General features: G+C 54.8%; 1 protein-coding gene across 3 annotated transcripts in view; it reads right to left on the reverse strand.

Moving 5' to 3' along the window:
- SRGAP3 (SLIT-ROBO Rho GTPase activating protein 3) overlaps positions 1 to 27751 on the reverse strand; it is a 243661-nt gene that overhangs the window by 64560 nt on the left and 151350 nt on the right. For all 3 annotated transcript variants that reach the window (XM_062200379.1, XM_062200380.1, XM_062200381.1), the window contains exons 4-5: positions 14890 to 14952; positions 4194 to 4379 (exon numbers count right to left, since the gene is read on the reverse strand). In XM_062200379.1, coding sequence (XP_062056363.1) covers positions 4194 to 4379; positions 14890 to 14952 — 249 coding nt within the window. The remainder of the gene's footprint in view (positions 1 to 4193; positions 4380 to 14889; positions 14953 to 27751) is intronic.

Consider the following 27751-nt stretch of genomic DNA (forward strand, 5'->3'; position numbering starts at 1 on the left):
GAAGAAGAAAGGGCAGGGACTCAGGGCCCAGCCTGCTCTGGGAGGGATCTGTGATCCTCTTCACCTGGGTGAGCCGCTGATGCTGCAGGCCTGAGGCCTGGACGCCTCAAGCTCACCTCGCAGCTCACATGCAGGCCAACGACAGCAGTGGCAGCCTTGTGATGGTCTCCCGCCAGGGTCGGGTATCACCAAGGCCCCTACTTGGCACCCTCCCAACTGCTGGCCACGGCACATGAAGCTCCCCAGGACCGGGCCTGACCACTTCTGGAGCCCCGTCTTCTCCATGCCACCCCTCCTTCGATGAACCTCTTCATCTATCCTTTAAGGGACCAAGCTCAGGACCAGCACTGTGGTATAGTGGGCTAAGTCTCCACCTGCAGTGCCAGCATCCCATACGGGCACCAGTGCTAGTCCCAGCTCCCTCTCTTCAGATCTAGCTCTCAGCTGGTAGCCGAGGAAAGCAGCGGAAGATGACCCAAGTGTTTGGGCCACTGCACCCAAACAATTCTAGGAAGACCTGGAAGAAGCTCCTGGTTCCTGGTTTTGGATTGGCTCATTCTGGCTGTTGCAGCCATTTGGGGAAAGAACCAGCTGATGAGAGACCTTTCTCTTTATCTCTCCCTCTCAGCATCTACAACTCTCTCAAATAAATAAATAAATCTTTAAAAAAATAAAGGAGGTGAAGTTCATTGCCACCTTGACGCCTTCAGACACGTGCTCTACGCCTGGCAGTGCATCCTCCCCCGTGGTCCACTCCTTCCTACACAATGTGGTCATGCCGGCCTCTGGCGACAGTGGTGTCCAAACACCACCACCCCATCTCCACTGCCCCTCCCCAGCCCCTGCACCCGCCCCAGTCTGTCTTCTCCACTCCCTGGGATCACCCACATTTCTGCCTCTGTCTACCGCAGACCGCGAGTGCCCCCACCGGAGATCTCTGCTCACTGCCATACTCAGCATGGCCCCAGCCCAGGGGGGTCTCAGGCGACTCTTGTTGATGGGAGGGCAGGAGGGAGGCAGAGGGCAGCTGTTGGAGACAAGCGGCAGGGAAAGCGGCCAAGGCAGCCCCAAGCCTGAACCTGACTGCCCTGGCCCGGCAGGGGGACAGAAGCAGTGGGGGGCTGGAGAGCTGTGCCCTGCCCTGCCAGACCCATGAGCCCCTGTACGGAGGAGGAAGATGGCACTCCTCAGAGAAAAGGGTCTCGTCTCCCAGTTACCCTAAACCTTCCTCACTGCACATCAAGTTCCAGCTTCCTAGTGAGAGTCCCCGTGGTCATCCTCTTCCTCCTGAGATCTCCTACGACCCCCCACCCCCGGGTCCTCTCACTCTGAGAACAGCCAGGAGCAGATGTCCCATGGCAGTGACCTCCTGTCCAGCTGTGCACCACCCCACAGACAGCACTGACCCTCCTGGCCCATGTCCAGGGCCCGTGGACCACTGTCTGCACTTGGCACCCTCATCACATTCCATGCCTGCAAATAATCATAAAGGTAGCTTAGCTCGCCTCACCTGTTTGACAGGTGAGCAAAAGAGAACTGAAGCGAGGCTAAGGAGCGAACAACTTGAACTGAACATCAGTTTCCTGGCTGCCAGTGAGGGCACACCCTACGGCTCTGTGTTCCCTGAGGCGCAGCCCTGCAACTCTCTGCCTGGTCTTACTTTTATTTATCTTTATTATATTCCTGGAGTGGTACAGCCATCCCTGCTACCTGAATTTAGAATAAAAAGAAACACCACGCCGTGAGCAGCCACCCCGTCTCTGCTTGGCCCCTGCACCCCATCAAGCTCTTCCTCCCTCGGTGATGTCCTCCGTGGATCGGTCTCTGAAGCCCTCACCTATCCACCTGCCATGGCACGATGTCCAGAGCCTTCACACCAGCTTCTCTCACCGTGCACACTGGGTCTAAGTCTCATCAGAAACACATTCCTTTGCATGGCTGAATAATTCTCCACTGCCTGGATGTGTTCCTGGACCAGATACATCTCTCTTTTCCTTTGTATGTTCTGATAGCCAAAACAAACTACTGGGCTGTGACTGACTGAAAAGTGTTAAACGGATAAACAGGGACTAGCGCTGTGGCACTGTAGGCTAAGCCTCTGCCTGCAGTGCCAGCGTCCCATATGGTGCGGTTTCTATACTGGCTGCTCCTCTTCCAATCCAGCTCCCTGCTGTGAATTCCAGAAACAAGGCCTTAAGAAAGCTGGCTTCCGTGGCAAAGTCGTCTGGCCTTGCTTGGTCAGCGCAGGCAACAGCTGGAACTTGCCAGAACAAGAAACAAAGAGATATGAATAACCAAGGGCGCGATAAGCATGGGCTGCAGGCCGAGTGGTCTTCATCCCGGTTAATGAAACACTGCGCTTCGCCTCTTTCCGATCTCAAATACTGCTCTGTAGCTACTCAGCTGTACGGAACGTCCCGCTATGTCCCTCACGACAAAGCAAGGTTCCCAAGGAACGGCACCTGAGATGCCTGTTATCAGACTACAGCTGGCCTCAGCACCTGGCTCAGCAGCCCACCCCACCCCCACAGCCTCCCTGAGAGCCCGAAACCTGCCACAGTGAGCAGTTCCAGAGACACAAGTCTTCCTTGGTCCTCAGCCACTCAGAAGCTGAACTTTGTCCCTTTCCTTTACCCCCAAACCTTCATTCAGCACCAAGGACAGGGACCAAACTCCTGATAACAGATTGGCCACACTTGATTCACGTCAGCAGCTGAACACGTGCACTGTCTCCATCTTGTGGTGACCGTGAATACGTGGCTCGAGATATCCGTGGGGGGGTGGGGGGGGGTTTTTGCCCGGACCTGTGCTTTGCTTTCTCTCGGGAGACACTCAGGACTGGAAATGCCGACTCTCATGGTAACCAAGTCTACGTCGATCACTTTGAGGAACTACCAGATGCCTTCCAAAGCAGCAGACCCGTCTCAAGTTCTCTCCGGCAGTGTGTGAAGGCACCAGCTTCCCCACGCCCTCGCCAGCACTTGCTCCCGTCTGCCTGTCTCACTTCCAGCCATCTGAGTGGGTGTGAGGTGGTGTCTCATCCTGGCTTTCGTCTGATCTTCCCTGTTCACTAATGAGGCTGAGCATTTTTTCAGCTAAGTGTTGGCCACACCATATGTTCTCTGGGGAAATGGCTCCTCAAAGCCTTTGCCTATTTTTTAATTGAGTCTCCGCCTGGTAATTGGATTTTTCTTTGCCTCCAGAAACCACCCTGGAATTCTATTTCATTTGCCTCCTGTTACTTTTCCAGCTTGCCTGGGTCCTGTTGGGTTTTGTTCCCACCCAACCTCCTAGAGTTTCTGGAGATAAAGGACTCACAGGGATCCCAACAAATACCCAGGGCTGTGTTTGGCAAAGGGGACTCAGCAAGTGTTTTGTGACTGTGTGGAATGAATGGATATAGAGAACAACAAAAAATCACAGCCTCGTAAGAAGAAAGGAAACTTAAAAGTTATTAGCTGAGGTTCCCACAAAAGGCAGCACCTGTGCTGTCCCTTGAAGTCCCCTGGCCAGGGCAGACATCATGAGAGGATCTCAGAACTAATGCCAGACAGGGTTTTACCATCTTCCACTCAGTGCTTGGGACAGCCATGACCAGAGCTCACAGCTGGCAGGAAAGGGGAGACTTATTTGCCACCCCCGAAAGAACTGCGAACGGAAGCTTGGAATGGGGTTGTAAATGCAGCCTCTCCAGCCCCTCTGACCCCATCACTAGAACTTGTCCCCCAGCCCTGCTAAAGGACTTCCCAGCGCCAACACACTGCAAGCCTAGGCTTGCTAGTTTTAGAACAGGCTCTTCACCAGGCCCCCAGGTGCAGCTGAGTAGCCCGGAGATGTTCCCTCCCCATGGGACACACTCAGTCCCCATCAAGCGGCCCCTTCCCCATACCAGGCCCCAGCTGATGAACTCTCAAACAGCCCCCACCCCCCAGTGCCTGAGGTCCCTGCCCACCCTCCGGGTGCCTGCTGGGGGTGCCTGCTGGTGGAAGTAGCGGGGTGGAGCTCCTCTTCCTGCCTTTGGGCTCTGGGAGCTTGGCCGGATCTGACCAGTGCTACCAGGGGCCCAGCCAGCCCAGCCTCCTCTGCAACACAGGCCTCCAGGAGAGCTGGGAGTGCAGGGAAAGGCAGGGAAAGGCAGGGGCCCTCCCTCCCGGGCCCTGCTCCCTGTCTCCCCAGCCTGGGCCCCCACTTGCCTTCTCCTTCATCTTCTCGATCTTCTTCACAGAGCTGCGGCGCTGGGGCCGGTCCTCGTGCCGCAGCAGGTTCATGCTGAGCTCTCCTGACTTGTTGAACTGCTTCTCCTCCTGCTTCTCAGCCTCCTTCAGCTTGCTCTCGGCACTGATGCTCTCCGCGTGGTACATGTGGTAGGTCTTCATGACCTGGGGACACATTGTGCCAGGAGTCAGCAGCCTGTCAGGGCCCAGCGCGGTCCACCCCGAGCCCCCGGCCCCTTCCGGGTGCTGCTGCAAGCTGTCCTGCTACCCCATTTCCCTGACACGCGCTGAGCAACCGCATTTCGTTGGCACCAATGCCGAGAGTGGAAATGGTGATCACTGTCAACATCGAGTGCCAGGATGAGTGCCGGCTCCACAGAGGCCCCGAAAGGTCACCACAGCCCCCAGGCACTTGGGGGCTTCAGAAACACAGCAACTGTGAAACAACCCAGATAACCAGCAGCACAATACATCCACAAATTACAGCACAGCCATACACCGGAACTCTACCCAGCCAGCACGAGGAGCGGCGGCAGGCACTGGACACAGCGGTCAAGATGCCCCTTGAGATGCCGGCATCCCCTGACACGGTGCCTGAGTTTCAGTCCCAGCTCCACTTCTGAATCCTGCAGGAGGGGATGGCTCAAGTGCTGAGTCCCTGACACCCACGTGGGAGACCTGGTCATGTTTATGGCTCCTGGACTTGGCTCAGCCAAGCCACGGACATTGTACTCACCTGGGAAGTAAACCAGTGAATGGGAGATCTCTCTCTCATCTTCTCTCTCTCTCTCTCTCTCCCTCCCTCCCTCCCTCCCTCTCTCTCTCATCTTCTCTTTCTCTCCCTCCCTCCCTCCCTCTCTCTCTCTGCCTTTCAAATAAATGAAAAGAGGCACATAATTTTTTAACAGAATATTCGAGACATCCAAGCCTCGTGAGTAATCTCAAAGCATTTTCACTTAGTGAAGTATCTATGACTCTCAAGTCCTCCAGCCCGCCCAGGGTCAGCTGCTGAGTCTCTCCTAACGCAGCCAGGGGACCTCAGTCGGGAACATCCCTCTTACTCACACACAGATCATTTTCTCAGCTAAAATGGGCCTGCAAACAGCTCTGTCCCCAGAAGGAGCATCATGAGATAGGTATTCTGTGCTCCTGGAATAAACTTATGCCTGACTAGAAAATAAAGTCCTCAGACTGCACCTCCTTTATAAAACGTTGGTTATGGAGGACACATTGCGGCATACCAGGTAAAGCCATGGCCTGCAATGCCAGCACTCCATACGGATGCTGGTTCGTATCCTGGCTGCTCCACTTCACATCTACCTCCCTACAAGTGGCTTAGGAAAATCAGCAGAAGATGGTCCAAGTGCTCGGGCCCCTGCCATTCACAGGGGAGATGTGGATGAAGCTCCTGGCTCCTGGCTTTGGCCTGGCTCAGTGCTGGCTGTTGTGGCCATCTGGTGAACAAACGAAAGGACAGAAGATCTCTCCCTCTCTTTCTCTGTAATTCACATTTCTAAACAAAAAGATAAAGCTTTTAAAAATGGATGTGACCATAACAAGAGAAATTTTTGAGCCAGAATAAATCTTAGACATTATCTAATTCAACAACCATCGAGTTTTATAAAAAGGGAAACCAAGGTCCAGAGGGGCCATATATCAGTTCGGAATCTCCAGGCTTCACGTACAGGTAGCCAGCGTGGCATGGCCACCTCCATCACACTGAGACAACCCACCCCATGCCTGTGCAGCCAGTCCCTAACCCCTCCAGCCCCGGGCAATCATGGATGTGCACAGAGTTTCTGTGTTCTAGAATTCCACACACATGCCTCACACTGCATGGAACTCTCCTGGGTCTCCTCTCTTTCACTCAGTAAACAAAAAAATTTTGAGGGTCACTCATGGTATTGCGTGGTCAGAGGTTCCTTGGTTCCTTTTTTTTTTTTTTTTTTTTTTTTTTTTTTTTTTTTTGACAGGCAGAGTGGATAGTGAGAGAGAGAGACAGAGAGAAAGGTCTTCCTTTTTGCCGTTGGTTCACCCTCCAATGGCCGCCGCGACCGGTGCATCTCGCCGATCCGAAGCCAGGAGCCAGGTACTTCTCCTGGTCTCCCATGGGGTGCAAAGCCCAAGCACTTGGGCCATCCTCCACTGCACTCCCGGGCCACAGCAGAGAGCTGGCCTGGAAAAGGGGCAACCGGGACAGAATCCGGCGCCCCGACCAGGACTAGAACCCGGTGTGCCGGCACTACAAGGTGGAGGATTAGCCTGTTAAGCCACAGCGCTGGCCCAGAGGTTCCTTTTTAAAGCTTTGTTTATCTGAAAAGCAAACAGAGAGAGAGAGAGAAAGAGGTCTTCCAACTGCTGGTTCACTCCCCCAAATGGCCACAAGAGCCAGGGCTGGGCCAGGCTGAAGCCGAGAGCCAGGAACTCCATCTGGGTTTCCAACATGAGTAGCAGGAGCTCAGGCACTTGAGCCATCCTCTGCTGCCTCCCAGGCACATTAGCAGGGAGCTGGATTGGAAGAAGAGTATTCCAGACTTAAACTGACATTCTGACAGGGCACGTGGGTATCCTAACTGGTGGCTTAACCCACGGCACCACAGGGCCCACCCCAGAAATTCTCCACCATATGGCTGTAGCACAGCTTGTCTCTTTAGCTGTTGACAGTTCTCTGGGTGGCTTTTGTTTGGGCTGTTAGAATACAGCTGCAGTGAGTGTTCATGCACAGTTCTTTGTGTGGTCACAGTTTTCATTTCTCTTAGATAAGCATGTAGGAGGAGAAGGGAAGGCCATACCACAAGTACAGTTACGTGTCCTTAACAGTGTCCTGGTCACAACAGGGTGCACCACACAGCCAAGGTGTGCGGCAGGCTGTACCATCTCGCTGTATGTAAGTGCACCCTGAGGTTCACTCGGCACTGGAATTGCCTAGCGATGCACCTCTCAGGACACGTTCCCAGCAGTATGCAACGTGTGACCGTGTACATTTAACCGGATCAGGTACCAGGTCTGCCACTCGTAATCACCACTTCTGCCACCATGTGATCCCTCTCCCCTAAATCATTGCTACTTCCTCAGCACGCGTAATCCTTTGGTCAGCCTAAGAACAGGCAGTGCAGCCCCAATACAACAGCATTTTGTCTCCAATCAGCTGTCCCCAACCAGGAGTACACTTTTGCGTTGCAAAATCAAGTTTATGATCTCCACTGAGAAACACAGAAATGTCTGCAACCCACATCCTGAGCCTTGTTCTTTCTCTCCTGCTGACTGGATGACCACAGCTGCTGAGGGGGCAGCCCCTCCTGGGGAAGGAGTGTGCTCCAGCTAACCAGGCCCTTTAAATCAGAGTGCATGACCAGCCAAGCCTATATCCTTATTGCTTCTCACCAAAACCATCATCATCATCACCAACGCTGACACCAATACCAGCACCACCACCATCACATGGCTAACATGGCTGAGGGTTAAGAACCTTGAGCTTCCTTCAGGAAAATGGCCCCAAACTCTAGAGAACATTGGCTACTGTGAAAAGGGCTGCTATGCCAGGCTCAGCCCTCTTGTCCTGTCCTGAAAAGCCAGACAGGAACAAAGAACACAGTCAGCTGTCCTCTGGGGGTCCTGTGCAAACACCTCTGCTCTCATTCCACCCATTTACGCTCACGAGCAGCTGCCCGGAAGCTTCTAGAGTGCCCTTCGCTGATGTCATCCATGCTGCTGCACTGCCCATGTCCACCAGCGCCTCAGTGCACTACGAGAGTGCTCCACCGGTGCGTTTTCAGCATCTCACAGCCGGAGGGACGGCCACAGGCCCGCAGACACCCGAGGCATTTACCAAGTCCCCGTGAGCTGGATAGCACGGTTTGGTTGGGAGCACCTGCTGCCCCAACAGCCCGCACCTCACCCCTCCCCGGGCTTTCCTCCATCCTTCCTCTGCACTCCACCCTACTGCTGGTTCGCTCCTTCCAGACCCCACCCCCACTGTGATTCCAGCTGCACCCGTGTTTTCTATGTCGAATTCTGAGTCCATGTATCTCACCTCCACCCCACTGCCTGTGCTGTGCCTCTCAGAGGAGGGGTGAACATTTCTCTCTGCAGCTGGAGCCTCCTGGGCGGTGTCCCCGGCTGTGGCCCTCTACTCGCTCAGGGAAGCAACCAGCTGGGACTTACCTCCCACGTTTCCCTTGGCCTAGTTTTCGATACCTTTTTATTATTTTCATATTATTAATTATTATTATTATTAATATGAGAAGCAGAGAGAGCCAGAGACTAAATCAGAGAGAGCCCCCGTCTGCTAGTTCAGCCCCAAATGCCTGGAACCACGTGGGCAGAAGCCAAGAGCTGGGGACTCCATCCAGGTCTCCCTGAGGGTGCCAAGAAACCCAGTGACTCAGTCATGAGTGCTGCCTCCCAGGGTCTGCACTGGCGGGAGGCTGAGCCAGGGTGAAACCAGGACTCAGAGCCAGGCCCTCTGCCGGGGGATGCAGGCACCTTCACAGCATCCTAGCCACCCTTTGCAGTGCCCACCCTGCTCTGCACTCTTCCTGAGCCACAGAGCACTCTCCCTGCTCTCCACCAGGCCCCCTTTCTAGCAGAGTCTGCAAGTATTCCCAAAACCCCAGGTTGGAGAGCACAGCCAGGCGCTCCCTGGGCCAAACCCCCTGCGGTGGGATTCAGTCCTGATCGCAGGAACAGTGGTGAACCCATCGCCCGGGGGACGTAGTCAGACAGCTGCCACCAAGGCGTTGGCTGGGGCCTCTCCGTTTGTGCCAGCGTCCTCGGGAGGCGGCCTTTGCTGCAGCACGCTTGTCCCCTGGTGTCTGCAGGGTACACTTCCGGGGCTCTGAGGCTGCTAAAATCCACGGATGCTCAAGTCCCTCTTAGAAATAGTGCGTCTGTATATAACCTGTTCATTTTTACCATTATTTATGCAAAAGGCAGAATAACAGAGAGACAGACACAGAGAGATCGTCCACCTGTGAGTTTAGTCACCACAAGTCTGCAACAGCTGGGTCTGGACCACATCACAGCCAGGAGGCCAGGAGCTCTGCCCAGGTCTCCAGTGTGGGCGGCAGGGACCCAAGGACTTGAGCCATTACCTGCTACCTTCCAGGCTTCATAAGAGCAGGAAGCTGGATCCCAAGTGTGGAACAGCCAGGACTCAAAGCAAGCACTCTGGTGTGGGATGTAGCCAGCGATGCCACAATGCCTGCCCCTCCTGCACACCTGCAGACTTCCCCAGGTGACTCATCAGGCCTGGTGCGACGTGTGTGCTATATGAATAGCCACACTTCATCGTGTGGGGAGCAGTGACAAGGAAAATATCCTGCACATCTTTAGTACAGATGCAAATTTTTTAAAAAGAGGTATTTATTTATTTATTTGAAAGTCAGAGTAAGAGAGAATCACACACTGGTTCACCCCCAAGATGGCCACAACAGCCTGTGCTGCCCCAGACTGAAGCCAGGAGCCAGAAGCTTCTTCCAGGTCTCCCCTGTGGGTGGCAGGGGCCCACTTACTTGGGCTATCCTCTGCTGCTTCTCTCTGGCATTGGCAGGGATCTGGACAAAAAGTGGAGCAGCCAGAACACACACTAGTACCCGTATAGGTACTATAGCTTCACAGGTGGCAGCTTTACCTGCTACACCATAACGCCAACCCCCATGTGCTTAATTTTATCTATTTTCTATCCGTGATTGACTAAACCCATGTGGATCCTGCAGGTACATGCGGCAGAGTTTTCCAGAAACGTGGGCCTCCATGGAGCAGGTCTTAGCTCAACAGCATAGAACTCATCAGTCCAGGATGTGCTAAATAACATCTAAACGGATCTCTCTCCGCAAAGATCGCAAACCTCTTTCCTATCATTCCCTCTGCTGCAGGCGCAGTTCAAGTGATCCTCACCCCTGTCCTAGCAGGCAATGTGCTGACAGTGACAAGGGGGCAGAGGGCATCGGGGTAGCTGTTGAGACGCCACTTGGGCTACCTGCATCCTATGCCAGATTGTCTGGGTTTGAGTTCTGAACCTGCAGATGCACACCCCGGAATGCACCAACAGGAGGCTCAGATGGCGTCCCGGGTTCCTGGCTTTGGCCTGGCCCAGCCCTAGCTATCACAGACACTGGGGACTGACCAGTGCATAGAATATCTGTCTCTCTCTGTATCTCTTTTGTCTACCTTTCAAATGAAAGCAAAGCTATTTTTAAAAAATCACAAATAAATATGGGACTTAAGAAAAGGAGACCAGAAGCTAACATGTACTGAGCATGAGCTGTATGCCAGGCCTTAACTCTAAGTACTGTCCAATATTCACTCATTTATTCTGCACAAGGCTCCCAGGAAACGGGTGCCGCCTGACAGACAAGGAAACCAAGGCCCTCCAAAGCTTGTGTGCAACTCGAGGTCAAAGGTTTGGAGCCGACGTGGCTGACCCAGCTCCCACAGCACCTGTTCTGCCTTCCCAGCACTCCTTCCTCAACCCCAAATCAGGAAAGCAGGCACCCTTCAGCTCCAGGGGCTCAGGAGACCTTCCCACTCCTTTCCGGGTGGCGTTGGGGTGCCTTGGCCTTGCTGTGCCTGCCTGGGGAAGCTCGCGTCGCTAGCGGAAGCTGTGGATGTAAAGTGACTGACAGCAGCTGTCGCCTGGGACTGGGAAGGAACTGAGGCCAAGTCGCGGAACCAGGGATCTCTGAAGGGCCCTCGAGGAGCCCATCTGCCTGACACTCAATGAGGGGCTCCCTCTGCAGCCCTCCAGACCCGACAGGGGGCGCTCCCCGCATAGGCCTAGAGTAGGACGTCGTAGGGTCGTGCAAGTTACGACCGCAATGCTGGAACCCAGGCAGTGTCTGGGTTCTCAAGACGGACAAGCCAGGATCTCCTCCAGCAATCCTGCTAGCTAAGCTGTCGCTGAAGGAAACAGGCCCAGAACCAAGAGCGTAGTGGCCCTGTCTCAGGCAGAGCCAAGGCTGCAGCCGGGGCCTTGTCCGGCCTGACCTTTCCTGCTAACCGTGCCGCCTCGTGCCTCAGAGCTGGGGAAGGAAAGCAGCGTCACTTCTGTGCACAGGAAAGGCACAGAACCCAGAAACTGGCAGTGACCTCGAAGGGACCCGCTGGGGCGGGATGAAGATCAGTTGTCAGAAAACGGCCGCTCGGGATGCGGCCCAGGAGCTGCCCCATGGCAGAGCCACGGGGGCACAGCCAGCCTCTGCCTCCAGTGCCGGGGCGTGGCTAAAACCCAGGGCCAGGCAGGCCAAAGACATCTGGAAGGAAGAGGGAAGTCTCCAGGCGTCAGTCTGACCAACCACGCCCTAGAGGCCCACGTGCGACACAGAGCTCATCTGTCTCCATGTGTTCCTTTCTCACGTGTGCAGACTGGCGTGTCCCAAACTGAAGGCCACAGCTCTGTTCACAGTCACATTCCCTGCATCAGAACAGAGACTGTGTGAATGGGTGAATGCCTGGATGGACGGACAGACCAGCAGTCTATGGATCAATGGATGTGGCTGGTTGGACAGACGGACAGACAGATGGGTGGATGGGTGGATGGATGAAAACGACTAAGGAAAGGAGGGTGACAGGTTAAAATGGGTGGTAGAGGGGCTGGTGCTGTGGCAAAGCAGGTAAAGCCGCCGCCTGCAGTGCCAGCATCCCATAAGGGCACCAGTTTGAGTCCCGGCTGCTCCACTTCCGATCCAGCTCTCTGCTATGGCCTGGGAAAGCAGTGGAGGACGGTCCAAGTCCTTGGGCCCCTGTACCCACGTGGGAGACCTGGAAGAAGCTCCTGGCTCCTGGCTTTGGCTTGGCCCAGCTTCAGCCATTGCAACCATTTGGGAGTGAATCAGCAGATGGAAGAACTCTCTTACTCTGTCTCTGCCTCTCTATAACTCTGCCTTTCAAATAAATAAAGCTTTTTTTAAAAAATGGGGTAGTAGAATTCTGCCTTTTATCTAGTGGGGTTTTTGGGGTTTGGGGATAGCTTTCCCCTCAATCATTAAACATTTTTTTTATTTATTTTATTTGAAAGTTAGAGTTACAGACAGTGAGAGGGAGAGACAGAAAGGTCTTCCTTCCGTTGGTTCACTCCCCAAATGGTCGCAACAGCTAGAGCTGCGCCAATCCGAAGCCAGGCACCAGGTGATTCCTCGTGGTCTCTCACATGGGTGCAGGGGCCCAAGGACTTGGGCCATCCTCTACTGCCTTTCCAGGCCACAGCAGTGAGCTGGACTGGAAAGGGGCAACCAGGAGTAGAACTGGTGCCCATACAGGATGCCAGTGCCGCAGGCGGAAAATTAACCTGCTGAGCACAGCGTCGGACCAATCATTAAACATTTAGTGAGCAATTCATTGTGTCCAGCCCTGTACTGGCTTCCACGCCAGGGGGTGCAAGACCACTCTCATAAAACACACAGACAACAGCATGAGGGATCATCACATGAGGTTGTGTAAGTGGTATGAGTAAGGGGGCAAGGGGCACTGCGGAAGGACTTCCTGGAGGAAGTGACATCTAAAGTGACCTTGAAGGGAAAGCCACTGTCAGCAGGGTCACAGGGCTTGGGGTGGCAGTGGAGAGTCCCAGACAAAGGGAGCAGTGAGAGCACGAATCCCGAGGGAGCTCCGGCAGAGAACAGAGGTATCAGGTGCTTACCCCAGCATGAGCAGCAGAGCCACTTCCTCCTGGGCTCCCCCCCACTTGGGGATATCCGCTCCTTTTACTGCCCAGGATCACCCAGTCCTTCTTTGGGAACTGTTTCCTGAGTTTCTCAAAGGAAATCCCCAAAATTCCCCTCCACTATTTTCAGCCCACGTGGTTCATGGGAAACTGACACCAGCCTCCAGCACTGCAGTGGGCGTGATTCAGGCCTGGCTCATCAACCAGCGCTCTGTCCATCTGAGCCGAGTGACTCGGGCTCCTGATCCCAGCCAGGTGGGTCAAGGACAGTCCTGGGCACGGCTGGAGGTTCTGGGGAGGAGGAGCTTCTCTCCACTTGCAGTGTGTGTGGGGTGCCTATAGGAGGGAACCTGCAGTGCTAAGGGCCATCTGCACCACCACATAGAGAAGCCAGACCACAACACCCACATGGAGGCAGGCAAAGCCAAAAGGAGAGAGGTTGACCCACAAAGATGGATGGATGCCAGGTGGATGGAGCGAGGGAGGAAGGGATGATGGATGAATGGAGGGATGGAAAGAAGCAAGGAAGATAGAGGGAGGGAGGGAGGGAGGGAGAGAGAAACAGGTGAAGGGGACAAGAGGGGAACAGGATAAAATAGGGGTGCAGTTCTGTTGCCTTTGATCTACTGAGTATACCGTGGGGACAGAACAGTAAATTTTTTTCATTTTCATTTTATCAGCAATGCAGAGATAGCTGGAGAGAGCCTGCCCATCCTCCAGTGTATTCCCCAAATGCCCCCAACAGCCAGGCCCGGGCTAGGCTGAAGCCCAGAGCTAGGAACTCCACCCGGATCTCCCATGTGGGTGACAGAGCCATCACCTGCTGCCTCCCACCGTGTGCATCAGCAGCAGAATGGCTGGGACTTGAACCAGGCCCTCTGCTAGCAGGTGTCTCAAGCAGCAGCTTAATAGTCCATCCCTGGTGAGTATTTATTAAGTAGTTTATTATGTGCCAGATGTCACACTAGGGGCACTAGAATTACTATGGTGTGACAGACAGGTAAGGGGCTCTTCCGCTGCGCCGCCTGGCTGGTGTGAAGCAGCGCATCTGCTTGGGCCGTGCGCGGCCGTCACTCAAAGCTGCCCCACCGCAGACTGCAGGGCAGGGCTCAAGTTCCGCTCCTTGATTCGGATCACGGAATTTCAAGTCCCAACTCCTACACGGAGCTCTCGTCCCCATTTCTCTGAGTGGGAGACTGAGGTCCTGAAAAGCAGGTGAGGCCCAGGCCCGCAGGCAAAGCTTTCAGCCCCGAGAGCAGCCCTGCTGGCCCCCGGATGTGACCATAGGCAAGCAGTAGCCCCAAAGAGCCCTCCCCCAGACCGGCGGCTCTCCAACACAGATCCAGTAGCAGCACATACGCTGACACAGACCTCTCCCAGAGGCTTCATGAAGAGCCGAGGTCTCAGCTCTACTCTGTTCTGTCAGGGCCAGGGGCCAGGGGTTCTGCCCGCTGGGTCTAACCCACCCTGCACCCTCCGCTGTCAGGGGCCGCATGCCCTCCAAGGAAGCCAATGGCTGCAGGGCACCCAGGCTGTGGGTCCAGGCATGGGAAGCTGTGTGTCTGTGCTCCCTGAGGCCTGCCTCTTCGGATTCTGACACACAGGGGAATCGCCCCCTAGCCAGGCTGCAAGGTCAGCTCTGGGATCCTGGGAGCAGGACTCCAGCGTGCAAACAGGCTCCCTAGTCCCACCTGAGTCGCAGGCCTGCTATGGTTCACAGTCAGTGAGGAGCGGCCTGGCCTGGGCTGGGGCCACCTGACTCCAAAACCCCATTCTTGCCTCACGCCCACGCTCGCTGTCTTGCCTGGGGACCACACCCCACTGCGGGCAGCTCACAGAATCTCTCGTGAGCTCCTACAGCCCGGGCCCCACCTCGAGGGACAGACTCCGCAGCCGGTTGAGCCGCTCCAGCCCACGGGGCCCACTGGTGGTCACTGTGGTTTAAGGTGCAGCACGGAGGCCCAGGGTCGCCCCAAACCGCGGGTTCTCGGCGTGAGGCCGAGCGGAACGTACCGTGTACAGCTCGTTGGTGACCTTCAGGAGCTCCTCGTGCATCTGCAGCCCAATCTCCTTGCTCTGGAAGACGGAAGAACAAACGTCAGTGGGGAAGAGAAGGGGCGAGGGAGACGGGGCTGGGGTGGGAGGAGGAGCAGCCGCCAGCAGTAACCATGCTGACCCCGAACCTGAGCCCCGCAACCTGAGTCGGTGAGGCAGACCCAGAGACAGGCTCCTGAGCTGGGAAATCCCTGGTCCCACAAATCGGGGAGCCCCCACGTCCCTTCCTCCACCCTCTCACGGTGCCACTCACACGTGAAAGCCTGGGAAGCCCCCTCAGTCCTCCTTTGTGCTCTTAACCTTACTTTCATTTTAGGTGAAAGATGGAGAGACACAGAGAGATCGATCTTTCAGGCGCTGCTTTACTCCCCAGATGTCTGCAAAAGCTAGTGCTAGGACAGGCCAAAGCCAGGAGCAAGGACTTCCATCTGGGTCTCCCACACGGTGGCTGGGACCCGAGTGCCTGAGCCATTACCTGCTGCCTTCCCAGGTGTGCGTTGGCAGGAAGCCGGATTAGAAGCAGAGTGGCTGGGACCTGAACCAGACGCTGGTATGGGATGCAGACGTCCCAAGCAGTGTCTTGGCCACCGTGCCCAGAGCCCACACCAGGATCGATCTGTCTTTAACTCCACGTGCCCTAAGTGGCTGTGACCAGAGTGAGGGCCTTCTACTCAGTGCTCATTAACCTCGCATGACAGTGGCACTCCTGAGAACACAGGTTGAGAAATGACCATCTGGCGTCTCAGTTCCAGCTGAGAGCCCATGGCAAGGACGCACCCTCCGCCCACAGAAAGTGTCCCCTGCCTCCTGCAAGCCCAAATCTTCCTGCCTAAGGCCCAGCAGTCAGCACTGGGCTTGCAGGGCCTGTGACACTGATGCCTCCTCCCTTGCTTTGACCCCTAAGTGCCGTCTGCCGCTCCAGTGCTGGTCCCCTGGCCTGCCTGGGCTCGGCCCTTTCCTGCCTGGGTCCTGACATGGTTGCAGGTGCACACGAGCAGCGTGTCTGTTCCAGTGAGTGAACAGGAGCAGCGCAAGTCAGTAGAAGCCCATGGAGGCATGAGGTGGGGGCTCAGGGTGCCCACCTCTGCCGTGTCACCCCTGGTCATGTGACCTGGGAGAGTCATTCCCTTTGAGCCTTAGATAACTTATCTATAAAATAAAAACTAAAACTGCAAGAACGTTTGTCATGTAATGGTCTGCAGGTCAGAAAGACTTCTGCAGCCACGGGCACCTGGGACAAGCCAGGTGGGCAGAGGCGATGGGTCTCTGGATACAGGACTTATCAGTGCCTTGCATCTCCTGCATGCACGCAGACTTCCCATGAGGGGCTGAGGTGTGTGGTTCGTGACTTACACAACCCTGACGGACACACTCAGTGACTGAGCCAGTTACCTCCAGGACGCACTCAGCCTGGAGGGCCCAGGAGTCCCGGTTCTTCTGTTTGGGCCGATGACGATGATTCTGGAAAATGCTCTCTGCTGTGGTCTGAATGCTTCTGACTCAGGCCAAATTCGCACCCTGAAATCTTCACCCTGGGGTGATGATGTCAGGGGGTGGGGGCCCTTGGGAGGTGACTGGGTCATGAAGGTGGGGCTGGGAACTGGACAAGCGCCTTTTATCTTCCCTCGTATGAGGCCTCGGTGAGAAGGAGCCGCCTGTGAGCCACCCAGACTCATCAGACTCCAGAGCTGCCAGTGCCTTGCTGGGGCTGGCCCAGCACCCCTGTGGCTTAGGAGCCCCAGTGTGTGGTCATCACAGCGGCCTGAACAGACTCGGATCTCTCCACACACAGTGTCAGGGTCCATGGAGAGAGCCCCCTCTGTTCCCAGGGCTGAAGAACATGGGCCAGTCCAACTCGGACGGCCATGGAGCCTGGGCAGGGCTCACTGGGCAGAGCTCATGGAGGCCCCGAACTGCGTCCTGTGACCTATGTGGTGCAGCCTGAGGGACACAGCTCTCCCCACCTCCTCCTCCCCGGGATCCTCTCAAGAGGGCACTCAGTCACTGCCCCAGTTTCCTTGGTGGCCCCTCCCCTGACAATGGCCCCAGTCAAGTACCCACCCTCTGCCTCCTCTCGGTGCTCGGCCTCACCACCATCTCTGACACCCAAAGCTCTGCTGCTCACGCATTTACTTGTCGGATCTTACTTTGGGAACAGGGAACCAGCCAGCGAGAGGGAAACGTCTTCTGGGATGCCCCCCAGGACAACGATGGAATGCATCCTCTGACCCCTCCCAGGAGCAGTCTCTGGAGAGACAGCACAGGTCCCCTGGACACGAATGGAAGCAGGGACTGACGCACAGGTTCCCTGGACACAAATGGAAGCAGGGACTGACGCACATCTGGCTCTTTCCCTCCGCGGGGAGCCGAGACGTCCTTCCCATGGCAGCCCACTTCCGCACGGCTGGGGCCTCTGCATGCCAGGCCCGTCCTCATCGGCAGCTCCCAGGGTGGACATGTCCGCCTCTGTCCCTCGTCATTTCAAACAACAATGCAACGGGCACCCCTGTAGCCACTGTGCACAGGGCAGGGATCCAGGTGGGGTGGGGACCTCCCAGGATGCACTTCTGCTGAGAAGACCCTGACTTCCCGGCCCCGGCCCAGCTCCCACGAGCTCCTGACTTCAGATCCAGCTCCACAGGCTGCTGCAGCGCAGCATCTGGGCCGCCTCTCTGATCACCTCCGACAGCCCAGGTGGGGCGCCCCGGCTTCTGAGCCCCCAGTGGGGCGGCCAAGGTCCCTACTCAGGCTGCCTATGTTGCAGCTCAACCTCATTTCCTCCGCTCGCCGGGGACGACCCCAGGAAGACTCCCTAATCGGCCCCTAAATTCACATGTCTCAGCGTCCACTTCCTGATGTACAACATCTCACTTCCCTCTCCCAGGGTCCTGAAGCACGGCACGGCCTGTCACATGGCGGGTGCCCACTAAATACGCCTGTTGATGGAATCCGCCAACGAACAAAGGGACAATCCTGCTAAGTCCCTGTTTCCTTCTCGGTGAAAGTGGGACTTTCATGGGAACCCTGGGGTTCCCGTGAAGACAGAGAGAGAACACGTGGCAGCACCTGGCACGGCACAGCGCACCCGTGAAGCTCCAGGAAAGCAGTGCGCGGAACAATGCCATACCCACACAATGCCAGGGACCAGCCCAGAAGTGGCGGCCCAGCAAGCGCAACACGAAGTCAAAGCCTATATTAGTCTTGCTTTGGGAAGCCCCTGGGTTGGCAGGCTGGAAGGCCAAGCACATAAATGGTTCTGAGGCAGGAGGCGGCACCTCACCTCCCATGAACAGCCAGAGACAGCAAGGGTACTGCCCAGAGAAGGGCACAGAGCCCAGGGATGGAGGCAGACTGTGAAACCGAGTGAGACCCAGAGGGGAGCTATGGGAGGAGACGGGACCCCCTGGGAGGCTAAGGATCAGTTGCCCAGAGTGCAACTGGGAACCACCAAGGGTACGTGATGCTGAGGGCTATCTGAAGAGGAAGGCATGTGCATGGGGGTGCGAGGGGTCTGCTTCTTGTTTCTTCAATGGGACTGGAAGCCACGGGCTGGGACATGCTGGGCCTTTGCTCACCAAGCTCAGGGCAAAGGCACTGTGGTTTGTGCGTGTGTGGTTGCAGGTGGTGGGAAGGGAAATACACTCTACTGGGCTCGAGGACCTACCAGTGAGGACCCCAAAGCGACTGTCGCACCAGGAGCAGGAGGCCAAACCTCAACTCCCTCCAGAGAGCATCATGCCCAGCCCTTGGGTCTCAGGCAGCCACACCACCACCTTCACTGCCCACATCTCCCGGTTAGTTTCGGGGTTGAGGGGACTCAGCCCTGTGGCTGAGATCTGTACATGGCTGACAGAGGAGGCCAAGCAGCCTGAACGGGCAGCGGCAATGAAGGCAGGTGGCCTGGCCCTGCCTGCTTCCTTCGCCTCAGCCTGCAGGCAACACCAAAGTACCCTCCCTCTGGCCAGGCATGTCCTCGCCAGGAACCTGTGCCAGGCCCTGGGCCATGTTACCTACAGACACTGCGAACACTCCCTGGGGCACCCCCGTGAGAAACACCACCTTTGACCAAGGCCGCCACATGACAGCTTCTCCGGCCCCCAACAGGCCTTGTTTGGCCATGCCAAAAACCAGAACGCTTTCCCTGCACTGTGTAACCCGGATGTTTCCCTTACAAGCCCTTGTCCTTGGAAGCACTGGACAACCCCACAACCCCCAGCCCCTGCAGGAGCACACAGCCCTGTCAGATGGAGCCTGTGCTCTGCTCTCGGCTGCGGTGCCTGGAATCTCCCTCTGCCCAGCCGTCCAGCCTGAGAGGGGTCCCAGATACCAGTGGGGTCTCTCCGGGGGAGAGGGGTCCCATCCTCACCAGCCTTACATGATTCACATCGACACGGAGTGACTACCCAGTGTCCATAAGCCTCAGCCAGTCCCTGCAGGAAGCATGGTCCCTGCTCCCAAGTCATCAACAGCAGGTAGCACCTGCTGCTGCGCGCTGTTGGAAGTCACTTTCGCTCAAGGTGATGGAGGGCTGCAGGCTCAGGCAGCAACTTGCCTAAGTTTGCAGAGCTCGAAAATGACAGAGCCAGGATCCAGCTTGTGGTTGGTCTTTCTGCAAATCCAGTGTTCACAGCAATTTGCTATGATCTGCACTAGCAAGGTGCAGACACACAGATTAAAAAAAAAAAAATGGAGCTGAGTCTGGGTCTCCAGCAAGGTACCCAGGAGGCCACGCCCAACCCCAGACGCCGCCCACCTGTCCAATGCACGTCCCCACCACCTGCACAGGATTCTGCATCCCTGGCCTTTGCCCCTACTGGCAAGCAGGCCTGCTCCTCTCTGTCCCACCTGCCCCTGCTAGGAGTAAGTCAGCCACAGGGACTCTCTCTGGCTTCTCCCTGCTGTGCTCTTCTGCTATGAGAAAACACATGAGAGAACACCCGTGCCCAATCGCCCAGTGCCCTGCCATCCAGCAGGCGTGGAGCAGAGCGCCTCCCTGGTTGCATTCTGCTGACCACACCCTCTCCTGCAGCTCCCCTGGGGCTGCAAGGCGAGGCAGCCAGGGGTCCTGCACTGCCTGCTGTCGCCATCGTGCCCACCTCAGGGGAGAGGCAGAGCCTGGGGGTCCTGGGATCAAGTGATGCTGGACAAGCTTTGCCACTGGGCTTTTCCAGTTCACAGAATCCAGGAAATTTCCACTGTTGCCAGTGTGGAAGAACATGACCATAATCCACGTGCTTCTGCCAGTTAAGATATCTAAAGGACCAGTGAGGAAGACAGCTTGGATGGAAACTGTGTGCCCAGCACCAGCTTTCAAACAGTTCCTGCCGGAGGACTGAGATCTACATAAGCAAGCAGATGCTCCCAAAGGGCAGAGCTCCGCTGTCAGCGTGCTTCCCGGGATGAGGCTGCTCCCAAAGACCAGCTCCAGGCACACGGCAGTGGCAGTTATGGTACACAGGGTCCGGGAAGCGAGGAGAGAAAGGACTAACAGAGAATTCATCCTCAGAAAAGCAACACTGTTTCATGCTAAGAAGGAAGGAGCACACAGACTTTTTCTTGACTTGACTCAGTTCCCAAGGGAAATTAATTCTTCAGCCATGAAAATCTCACCATGTGTGACTTGATTTGGATTTCAAGGCAGGGCTAATCACGCTGTGGAAGGAAAACTCAGAAGCCTCCCGGAGGTGCCAGGGCTTAGAGGGGTTTATTTGACAAGTCCTGCTTTAAAATATATATATATATATTTATATATATTATATATATATATTTGAAAGGCAGAAATAGAGAGAAGGCAGGGAGGGAGGGAGGCAGAGAGGGAGGGAGGAAGGGGAGAGAGAGGGAGGGAGGGAAGGAAGGAGGGGGAGAGAGCAAGAGCGAGAGCGAGAGAATCTTCCATCTACTGGTTCATTCTCCAAATGGCCATATCAGCTAGGGCTGGACCAGGCGGAAGCCAGGAGCCAGGAGCCTCTTCTGGGTCTCCCATGTAGGTGCAGGGGCCCAAACACTTGGGCCATCTTCCACTGCTTTCTCAGGCATACTGGCAGGGAACTGGATCAGAAGTGGAGCAGCCGGGACTTGAACCAGCACCCATATGGGATGCCAGCACTGCAGGCAAAGGCTTAACCTTCTACACCACGCTGCAAGCCTCTAAGTTCCGCTTTTAAAGGCTGTGTCTTCAGCTCCTTCAAACTAACTTGGGGGCAGATCATTTCCAGAGTCAATGTCACCTTCTGTGTCTGCTATGATCTGCAGCTTTGCAGGCCCAAAACTCCCTGAAATTCAATCTCCAGAGTCACATGCTGAGGATGTTTGGAGCTGATGAAGATCAGATGGGACTGGGAGGGTGGGTGCCATGATGGCACTGGCAGCTCTGTGCTGGAGCTGGTGTACCTGCTCCTCACCCATGATGCCCGGCTCAGGGACTCCACAGGGTTCACACCCACGAGAATCCCTTCACCAGATGCAGCCCGTGACCTTGAATTCCCAGTCCCCAGAACTCTGAGCTGAACGATGTTATCAATATCCAAAGGGCCCTTGGGTCGGGGGGGGGGGGGGGGCGGACAGGTTCCCTGCCCCTGAGTTATAGCAACAGAAAACACACAGGAGCGTCTTCCGATGCTGGGTCACTGGTTGGGATGTGTCTTGAGGTTGTCCCTTCAAGGGCACACGTGCTGGAAGCTTAGTCCCCAGGGGGTGATGTTCAGAGGTAGGGGAGCCCTGCAGGGGCGGAGCTTCATGGAGGAGGTGAGGTTACTGGGTTGGAAGTACTAAGTGGTCCTCCTGGGGCACTGAGTTAGCTCTCCCGGGAGGTGCTGTTACTAGGAGCGACCCGGACTCCTGAGTCCCCCTCTGGTCTCCTGCCCCCTGCCACACTGGATCCCTCCCACATGCTCTCCTGCCACTGGGGTGCCATCTGCCAGGGCCACTGTGCCACTGAACCTCCAGACTGTGACCTGAATCAACCTCTTTTCCTGATAAAGTTACACAGCCCCAGGCATTTCACGATGGTCCCGGAACCTGGATTAATTCACTCTCAACAACACTGTGGAGAACTTCCAGGCAGGAAGAGGGCAGATCCGGGGTCAGCTCTCATTGGCCAGGGTGGGGACTGTCCACGGCCCACCCGGCCCTGCCACAGCTGGGCCTGCCTCCCTTTTTCCTGAGTAGAGGCTCTCAGTACTCTTAGGGACATTCTCTGGTGTTCCTAGCTCTGGGGCTCCAGGAAAACAAACAACAGAGCAGCAGCCTGTGGGTCTCAGCCCTGAACCCTGACAACGCCATCACTGCCTTTGCACCCTCCAGCCTGTTGGCTCATCAAATCGCAGGACACAAGACCCAGACAGCTCCTGATTTAGACACAGGCCACCTCGGGGGACCAGGCCCCTCTGGCCGGCCAGAAGGCCAGGGGCTCTCTGACAGCAGTGGCTCTGACAGCCCTGGGGCTGCCTCTTTCCCCCAGTCTGCCTCCCCTCCCCCATGGGGCGCTCGGCTTGCCGATGACTAGGCTGTGGGCCCTGTGGCCCGCCGCCATCCCTGCCTCTGCTCTCTGCCACCCTCCCTCGAGGCTGTGCTGCTCCTGGACACCTCCCCTCTTCCTGTCCTCCCCCTAATCCATGCTTCCTGAGGAAGCCAACCACACAGGCTGTGATCAGACACCGCCCGATCCCGGGGCTGGGGTCTGGGACCGGGAACCACTCGGATGCTCTCGGCAGGGGTGGCTCCACTGCTGCCCTCCCTGGCCGTGAGCCTGCCCTCCCGTGTGTCAGCCTCTCTCTCTGCAGTCACTCCCCAAATCTCTTTGGGGCCCAGTCAATGCTGAAAGCTTCATTTTCAGAACTGATCAAGGCAGCAGGCCCAAGGGAGACTGAGGACACTCGGGACAGCTGTGGACAGGGAAGCGGACACTCTCCCGACAACCCTGACCACTGCCGTGCCAACAGCACGGGTGCTGTGGCTACTAACGACACGCAGCCCGTGCATAACGGCAGTCAGCACAGTTATTTCCTGGTCTCGGAGCCAGAGGTCCGAGCCTCCTCCAAGCCCGAGATGAGCGAAGGCAGGCACTGTCACTGTCCCCACCTTGAAGACTGACACAGAGTCTCAGGACGGGGAGTCGTTTGACAAGGCTCTGCTCCAGGTCACCGTGAACATCAGACAACGCAGTGTCCAGCACCATTCCGTCACTTCTGTCATCGGCGAAGAAATCCGGGTCCACCCCCGCCTCCAGGGAGGGGGCAGAACTCCGGGTGGACCCTGCGTGGACTCACACTCAGGAGTCATCTTGGCCATGACCTGACGCAAGCCTACATTTTTTCTTTTTTTTCCAGGAACCTCTCAGATAAGGAGCTACTGGCTGAGGCCGCAGTGAGAGCATGCCAGCCAGAGCAAGCATCACAAGGCCTCAGAAAACCAGTCTCTGGGGAAACCCAGAGGGCTCAGTCCCGAGCTGCTGCCTCCCTCTCTCGTCTCCACAGCAACGTGGATGTTGTCGGGCATCTTTGATGGATTTAGGACATTACTGATCACTTACTGCTGCTGAGTCACCAGCCATGGCCACCACCTTTCCCCCCTTGTCATGTCATAACCTGGTCTTCCGCTTCACTTGCACGGTTTTGGACAGGAGGGGAACGAGGGCTGCACTAGCATTCCAAAGTGTCTCTTCCCACTTCCCACCTGTCTAGCCCACTCTTCCACCCATCCACTCATCCAGCCAGCAACCTGCCCATCCTCCTGTCCACTTGTCCACCCAACCGTCCATCATCCATCCATCCCTTCATTTCTGTCCATTTCCATATCACGCTCCCCGACCCTGGCCCCTATTACTTTCACCACTAACACACATGAGGGTGCGTGAGAAAACGTAAGCTGTGAAAAAGCTGCATAGATTTTGAAATTTTTTTGCCCCCAAATCATTCAGACTGACTTGTTACAACACGTCTGAGTAAGACTCAGGTACTGAGCAGGATAAGGCATCGGTGTGAAGAGAGACGCAGGAGAGCAACAACAAAAAATTCTGTTGAAATGGAAGCAAGAAGAAACATCCACTTCATGGTGAAGCCTGGGTGGAAAAGTGGCGACATCACAGAAATTTTACGGAAAGCTGAAGAGGACAATTCTTCAAAGAAACCATCAGTCACCCAGTGGGCAACCTGGCTTTAAGAAAGGACGAGGTGGTGCTGAAGATGAAGTCCAGAGTAGCAAGTCATCAGAACCAAATCTGAGGAAGACACTAATCATGTTCACGTGTGAACTGAACAGGACTGATGTCTGACGGTGGAAATAACAGCCAACACACAGACATCTCAACGCGTTTAGCGTGTACGGTTCTAACTGGAAAGGCAGAGCAAACTCTGCTCGATGAGCAACAGAACTGCTGCCCTCAGATCAGCTGCAGACAGCGGAAGAACGTTCGATGGAAACTTCAAACAAAGAGGATCCAGATCCCAAAGCTTTTCTCCCAAGAAGTGTAACAGGGGATTAAACGTGGCTTTGCCATCCTGAAGACAAAGCACAACCAAAGCATGGCTACCACAAGGGAGGCGTGGTCCCTCCAAGCAAAGGAGACCAGTCAAGAGCAAAGGGCACGGCAGGAGTTTTTTGAAGACGCTTAAGACATTCTGCTGGCTGACTTTCTGGATGCCCAAAGAATGAAAACGTCTGCTTGCTGTGAGAATGTTGCTTAAAAGTTAGCAGAAGGGGCCGACAATGTGGCGTGGTGGGTAAAGCCACCACCTGCAGTGCCAGCATCACAGATGGGCACCAGTTCGAATCCTGGCTGCTCCGCTTCTGATCCAGCTCTTTGCTATGGCCTGGGAAAGCAGCAGAAGATGGCCCAAGTCCTTAGGCCCCTGCACCCACATGGGAAGACCTGGAGGAAGCTCCAGTCTCCTGGTTTCAGATCGGCACAGCTCTGGCCATTGCAGCCAGTTGGAGAGTGAACCAGCAGATAGAAGACCTCTCTCTCTCTCTCCCCCTGTCTGTCTGTCTCTCTCTCTCTGCCTCTCCTTCTATCTCTGTGTAACTCTGACTTTCAAATAAATAAATCTTTAAAAAAAAAAAAAAAACCAGCAGAAAAAGGCCTGGGAAAGCTTCGCCAGACAGTCCTTCTCCATGTTAACGCTCCTACTCATTCCTCTTCTCAAACAAGGGCCCGATTTGATTCCTTCTGACTTCTTTTTGTTTCCTATTCTTAAAAATCTATAAAAAGCACCTCTTTGCTTCATTTAATAATGTAAAAAGTGGGGGCCGGTGCTGTGGCACAGCGAGTTAAAGCCTCAGCCTGTAGCACCAGCACGGGTTTGAGTCCCAGCTGCCCCACTTCTGATCCAGCTCCCTGCTAACGCCCTGGGGAAGCAATGGAAGGTGGCCCACGTACTTGGGCCCCTACACCTGCATGGGAGACCCAGAAGTTGCTGGCTACAGGTTCCCAGCTTCGGATTAGCTCAGCTTTGGCTATCGCAGCCATCTGGGGAGTGAATCAGTGGATGAAGACCTCTCTCTGTCTCTACCTCTCTCTTTAACTCTTTCAAATAAAAAAAATTAATCCTTAAAAAAAATGTACAAAGTGATTACTTTGGCATGGTTCAATTCCCAGGGATGGACCACACAGCTGCTATCACCACTTTCAAAAGTGTCTGGAACTCAATGGAGCTTATGCTGATAAAGTTTTTATTTTTTTCATTTCTATCCTTTGCATTCCATTTTCCATGACCATTTTGAAGTCCCCTCAAATATGGATAAGCACACGGAGTTGTTCTCCCTCAGTCCACATCAAATTCATCTTCGTTGACTCTGGCTAACCACCTCCCACCCCAGAACCTTCTCTGCGTCTCCGATGCCTAGAAAACAAAATTCATCATCTCAGCCCCTGGCCCATGGGCCTCCTTGACCTGAGCCAACCTGACTTTCCTTATCTTCACCCGTGATCTACAGCTCCCCAATGTCTAAAACACGCAACAAAACAGAGAACAGCATCGCCTGTGAACACACAAGAAGTAACTATTCAGATTTTGCCATTTTTGCTTTCAATCCATTTTTAGGAAGTAAAATGTTACAGATGCCTCTGGAGCGCTCCTGGTCTCCCTCCTTCCCCCCCACCCTCAGTTGCTATTCCAGAGCTGGTGAGTATATTCTCACATGCTCCACATTTGCATAGCCTCACTTCAACCATCTGTCTAACAACATAAACAATATCCACTATTCATCTGTGTTCTACATCTTATAAAAATATCACGCCCTACCTTGCGTTTTTCTCACGAACATTTTGCCTCCAAGTTTTGTCCATGTTGCTAACTGCAGATCAAGTCCTTCATCTTAACTATTGTATAATACTCCGTCACGTGACCATCCGCAGCTTAGTAAGCCATTCCCTTAATGACTGACATGGCAGCTACTTTTCTGTGTTTCTCCTACACGCACAGATGCAGCACACTTCTTTGTACAAAGGTGCGGGTGCTTGTGTATGTGCAGTGTGTGCACATATCCTGGGGTAGCCACTTCAGAAGTGGAGCTGCTGGGCTGCAGGGTCGGCTCTGCTTCCTTCGCTGTTCTACTTCTGCCTGACTCTTCTGTGGCAGGGCTGGAACGAGGGACGGCTTACCCGGACGCACAGGAGGCCCTGACGCCCCACATTCCTGCAGCACCTAGGACTGCTTCATCAGTCTGCGGGGAGTCGAACTGCATCTCACTCCTTTTTCTCCCTCCCCTGTTACCACTAAGCATGAGCCACTTTTTCTTATACTTTTGGCCAATTAGGCTTCACTTTTTATGATTTTCCCATTGGTATCTCTTATTCATGTTTATAGCGGGCTGTCTTTTTTCTTATTCATTTTGGGGAGCTTATTATATATTCTTGCTATAAACCTTTTATTAATTCTGTGCCTGCCAAATATCTTTTCTTTGTCTCATATATTTCATATCTATTTATCACCCATCCTTGTTGTTATATAAAAGAATTTTAAAATTTGATGGAATGCAAGCTATCACATTTTCCTTTATAGTCTGTGCTTTTTAACTGTTTTCTTTGGCCAGCGCCATGGCTCACTTGGCTAATCCTCTGCCTGCGGTGCTGGCACCCCAGGTTCTAGTCCCACTTGGGGCACCGGGTACTAGTCCCAATGCTGCTCTTCCAGGCCAGCTCTCTGCTGTGGCCTGGGAGTGCAATGGAGGATGGCCCAAGTGCTTGGGTCCCTGCACCCGCATGGGAGACCAGGAGGAAGCACCCGGCTCCTGGCTTCGGATCAGTGCAGCGCCAGCCACAGCGGCCATTAGGGGAGTGAACCAACGGAAGGAAGACCTTTTTCTCTGTCTCTCTCTCACTGTCTATAACTCTACCTGTTAAATAAAAAATTTTTAAAAATATGTTTTCTTTAAGCAGGTTTTCCCTTACCCAATGTTTCAAATACAATATCCTGCATTTTTCTAAATGTTTAAAAGTTCTGGTGTTTATTGTTAGCACTTTAACCGATCCAGAATATTTTTTTAATTAACAGAGGCTTTGGTTTTTCTACTTGAAAAGAGATTCGTGTGTGTGCGTGTGTGTGTGTGTGTGTGTGTGTGGCGGGGGACATGTGTGTAAAATTAACTCTAACAAAGAACAAGAAAAGGACCAACAACCTGCTGGACTGGGCCCAACTTCAGCCAGACAGTCCTTCCTTCCCTTGTGATTAGGAAGCACCACTGCCAGGTACCGAGCGCCCATGTGCGCAGAGCTCTGTCCTGTGCCATGGAGGAGCCTGTCTAGTCTAGCCTGGCCTACACCACCTGGGCATTTTGTTTTGTCTTTTTAAAGGTTTATTTATTTGTTTGAAAAGCAGAGTTA

Source organism: Lepus europaeus, chromosome 9 (genome assembly GCF_033115175.1).
Source record: "Lepus europaeus isolate LE1 chromosome 9, mLepTim1.pri, whole genome shotgun sequence".
NCBI lineage: Eukaryota > Metazoa > Chordata > Mammalia > Lagomorpha > Leporidae > Lepus > Lepus europaeus.